The following is a 4,666-nucleotide window of genomic DNA, read 5'->3' on the forward strand; positions in this document are numbered from 1 at the left end:
GCCCGTAAACAGTCTAAAAGGCATATTTCTNTGTGGATTTTGACGAAACTTATTGTGAGTGTTTGTAATTACCCAAGAATGAACCCTATCGAAAATCATAAAAATCGGAAAATATTTAGTATGAGTTATTGCCCTTGTTCTTGAAAACGCGTTCAATTTTTTGCTCGTAAACACTCTAGAAGGCACAATTCTTGACAGATTTTGACAAAACGTGGTAATATTATAAATGTATTTATTTCGCAGGTAAACGAGACAGAATGAGTATCAAGATAGCTGCTTTCCTCATTTCGCTTGTTTGAGTATAATTGGAATGTATAGCGACACCAATATAAAATTACGATATAGGTATGATAATGTTGCAAAGATGCCCCTGGAAGACTTCGAATCACGTTCATTTGGCAGAAAATCATTAGACATGATGGACACGTCAGATCTGGAACCAGATGTCAATGACGGTCATTTTGAAAATATACCACGTCTAAAACGATTTCTCAGAAAAAAGCTGATAAAGACACCTGACGATACTGATATTCTGTCCCCGCATCTTAAAACAAGCACAGAAGTTACCCGAGAGGCTCAAAGAGTACATTTCAATCTCTTCAAAGATTTGCTACGTTGTTTCCGGTACCCCATGTTGTTTGATGTTGCTGTGTTCGAAAATAAAGGAGATCCAGCCATTTCTTCGGGTGAAATTTATCTGTTACGAAGACTGGGTATTGATCTCATTTACTACTGCAGTTTTAACTATTGTCGCGATAAAAACCGTCACTATGCTAAGGACATGAGTGCAATCTATTCCAATAAAGAACTCGTTATTCTCGTTCATGGCGGCGGAAACATCGTTGGATATGCACTGAACGATGCACATTTCGAGCATTGCAAACAGTTTTATTGTTGTAACAAGAATTTAACATTAGTTTTAAGGGACCGACAATCACTTTCCATGGCTCAAACGTATTTCAACAATGGAACAAATCTAATTATGGCACCGGATATGGCATTTCAGATTGGACGAGTCAAACGATATATGAGTCCCATGGATGATATATTATGGCTTAGACGAAATAACATAGAAACATCAACCTATAAAATACCCAGGATACCTGAAGGGGTATCTGTTAAAGTTAAAGACTGGTGGGGTTTTCCAACGCCTAAGGGGATAACCCTTTGGAAAATGCCTTTCTAATAGCAACTAATGGTATGATGTTCTTACAGAGAGGTAGAGTTGTGATAACAGATAGACTTCATGGTCATATTTTATGCACTATTAGACATACCTCACGTATTAATAGATAATAAATACAAGAAGTTATCCAGCTATCACAGGACTTGGACTCGAGGGGTAGAGAACACTTTAATTACCACAAACGCCACCGAAGCAGTGTCTTTAGCTTTACAGATTTTTAGTAAAAATATATTGACGTCATTCAGCCTATGGTGCCATTTATGGATGTGATTGAAAATCCAGGATAAAGGTTAACCCCTGTAGTACCAGTAGTTTTTAACAAATCACAAAGATTCCTTGTATAGCATTTTAGGCTAGATCAGTAAAGTTATGTATACAAAAAACAGTATTGAATCCTGTATAGCTCATTTAAAAGGGCAGTATGCAAAATTGCCATTACATTACATTACTAAAAACGTCGTATATCATACCCGAAAACGTCTTTAAAAGATGCTATTACCATCTTTGTTTCTACTTAATCAAACTGAATTAGTTTTAAAAAGGTTATAAATGAAGTGTACTATTTGTTAAGTAAGCAGCTAAAACTTTTGGAGTAGACTCATTAATTTTAGTAACCGTAATAAAAGGTAGGAGACATGCTTAAATCCGCACAGTAGTTATTTTAGACTAATAATTAATATTTAAGAAGGGTTGCAACTTATATGGTTATTAAAATATATGTGAAGCATAGGTAAGGCTTCCTCCTGAAATAACAATTCATGTAATAGTTTTTACTGGTTTTGATATCATTAATAGGCATCAACTCATAACTTTGAGTTTTGTTGTAAATTCTTAATTTATGTACATAAAGATGAAGGCAATATTGAAAATTATTCATTTACTACTGCTACAGAAAGTGTAGGAAATGTTGTCCCAAAGAACTAGGTTGCAATAGAAATACAAAAAATTTATTTATATGAGAAAAAATGTTCTCATGTCAATCTACAGATTTTTCCTACACTGGTCGATGGAACTGCTCAAATTGAAAACTGACGAGGATTGGTGTATGTTTGATGTATTAAGATGAATTTGTTAAATGTGAAGTACAAGTATTAAATTGTCTCTTAGTATAACTAACAGTCCTTTCATATTTGCAACTGCAAACTTAACTGTGTGTTCATTAAAAGTATTTTTATTATCTCCCTTTACAAGTTTAGCATTTTTGAACGTAATGTGTATCTTCATTCATTCATTTGACGAACAGGTTTTTTATTTGACTGATTTATAACATCTGGGGAAACTGCACCATATATTCAACAAATCCCAAATGCCTCACAGTTTCTCAGACGATTTTTATCGCTCATTAACATTCAAGATTTGTAGAAATTAAACTAAAATACTGAAAGCTAAAATATGGAGTTGTGACACTCTCTGAAAGTGGGAATATTGTTTTTATTTTTATTTTAGCTAACATATAGGAATAGATTTCATGTGAGAAAAAGTTATTTCTAGGTTCTACAAAAGAACATTTGAGAACCACAGTTCGTGGTCTATACACAGTTCATACTCAACATACGACAGGTTTATTTATATAACCTTTTTCTTAATCTGTAAGTGCCTGTATTAAAGTTTTACCTTTATAATGTTAACGATTTCCTATACAGACTTCACCCACAGCAGCAATTCTGCAATACCACTTGGGGCACAAGGACGTTGTAGAATATCTGAACTCTCCGAACCGCCCGAATTGGGTCAGAAAAGACCTAGTAATCGATGCCTGAGTTGCGCCAAAGACTGTACACACGGGTGAAATATTTGTTAGATTAAAATGGAAACACAGAATATCCGATAAATGAAGCGGAATTGTAATTCAATTTCATGCATAATATACGAGATATGTATCTATATCTGGCGAAGTCTCAAGCAAATGCGAATCATTTTAACTTTCAAATGAGGATAACTCTGGATACACATTTGGAGGCCTAAATTTCGACGATGATCATTGAACTTTATTAGCTTCCAATTGACGTTTCTGAGACTATGGTACGATTGGTTAACTGGATAGCGAATCTATCCCTTTACATTGCAAAGAACTAAACCTTGGACCTTTGGGGGCAGACTGAAATATGTCAGTTGTCTTAAATATTTCTAGTCTAAACTAGTAAATAAATATGGAACAAATCTGAAACAGAATTTTATGAACTTTACTAAACGAATCAAAACATGAACATGGATTCACATAACAGATATCTTCATCGATTGCCAAAACGACTTGCGAGAGCAGTTATGAAAGCATTTTGAAAGAAAAAAATCTTATATATAACTCAACTTCTTTCAATCTATTTGTTTCGGGTCCTGACTTTTTAATTGCATATAGAAGTTTTGAATATTGTAATCTGCAATGTCAACATCCCATTCATTAAATTTATTAACCCTTCTGTTAAGGTAAATATAAAGTCTTTTCTATCGATTTTAAATGCGGGTGAATTTGCTCTAAATATTATTCTAAAACTATTAAACCCCACTTCATCAACGATTGGTTTAATACTCTTCGATAAATCTGGGTCAGGGTTTGAAAAATAATGTTTTATATCATCTAATGTCCTAGTTATAATACCACCATATTCAATCGGTTTTGGAACGGGGTGATCTATATGAGGCGTGGGTGAAGGCGTAGATTCTAAAGATAATTTCTTTTTGATATCCTGTTGAGTTTTTATTATTGGTTGAAATAGAGTTTATAGATTTTTTGTTAATCCAAGATGTTATTTTCAACCTCGGTCTTTATTTTATTCTTAGTTTTGATATATTCTCTATTTCTTTTTAAAATACTATTTCAATCACTACTCATTTTTAAAAAAATAAAATTTGACTGTTTGCTTAACAGATGTTAGTCATAACTCTTTCACCCGCAGGTTTTCTAGTATTTATATATCTAGTAATATATATCCATGATCGTCTGGATTTCTCCATTGAGCTTTACATTCTTTTTTAAATGCATCTCTATCCATCCCGCTATTTCTTGACAGAATAATTTTAGATAAATCTTTGTCGTTTAATTCGAATAATAAAAAAACAATTTGCGTTCTTTCTAACAATAATAGCATCCATTCCGTAAAAAGATTGGGATTGGTATATAGAGTGACAGTTGTGATGTCTTCATTTCGTGAAGAATTCTTGTTGAACAGCTTGACTTTTTTGTGCTACGCATTCATCATATACTATTAAGTTCTTTCGGTTGCTATCAATATTAGACAAATCCAGATCATTGACATTTTTCGTAAGAAACACTTTATGTCGGTTGGATTGAAAGATGGATTCTTTGCTTTAATGAAGTTTTCTATATCTTTTATCTTCCACTTCTTCTTTGTTGTCTTCATAATATTGAAATATGTCTTGAACGTCTTTCTTTGGTAAATGTTCTAAAGCTTTTAGGAATTGATAATATGATTGCTCTGGTGTAGATGTACGGAGATTAGAAATCTAAAAGGATTGGTGTCG

General features: G+C 33.1%; 1 protein-coding gene across 1 annotated transcript; it reads left to right on the forward strand.

Annotated features, from left to right (window-relative positions):
• Positions 1–364: 364 nt before the first annotated feature.
• Positions 365–1,186, forward strand: LOTGIDRAFT_173603 (hypothetical protein; the record flags this gene model as incomplete). Its single annotated transcript, XM_009051378.1, has 1 exon — positions 365–1,186. The coding sequence occupies one exon, from the start codon at positions 365–367 to the stop codon at positions 1,184–1,186; it is 822 nt and encodes a 273-aa protein (XP_009049626.1).
• Between the last annotated feature and the right edge of the window lie 3,480 nt (positions 1,187–4,666).

This window comes from Lottia gigantea (assembly GCF_000327385.1).
Source record: "Lottia gigantea unplaced genomic scaffold LOTGIsca_166, whole genome shotgun sequence".
Classification (NCBI taxonomy): Eukaryota; Metazoa; Mollusca; class Gastropoda; family Lottiidae; genus Lottia; species Lottia gigantea.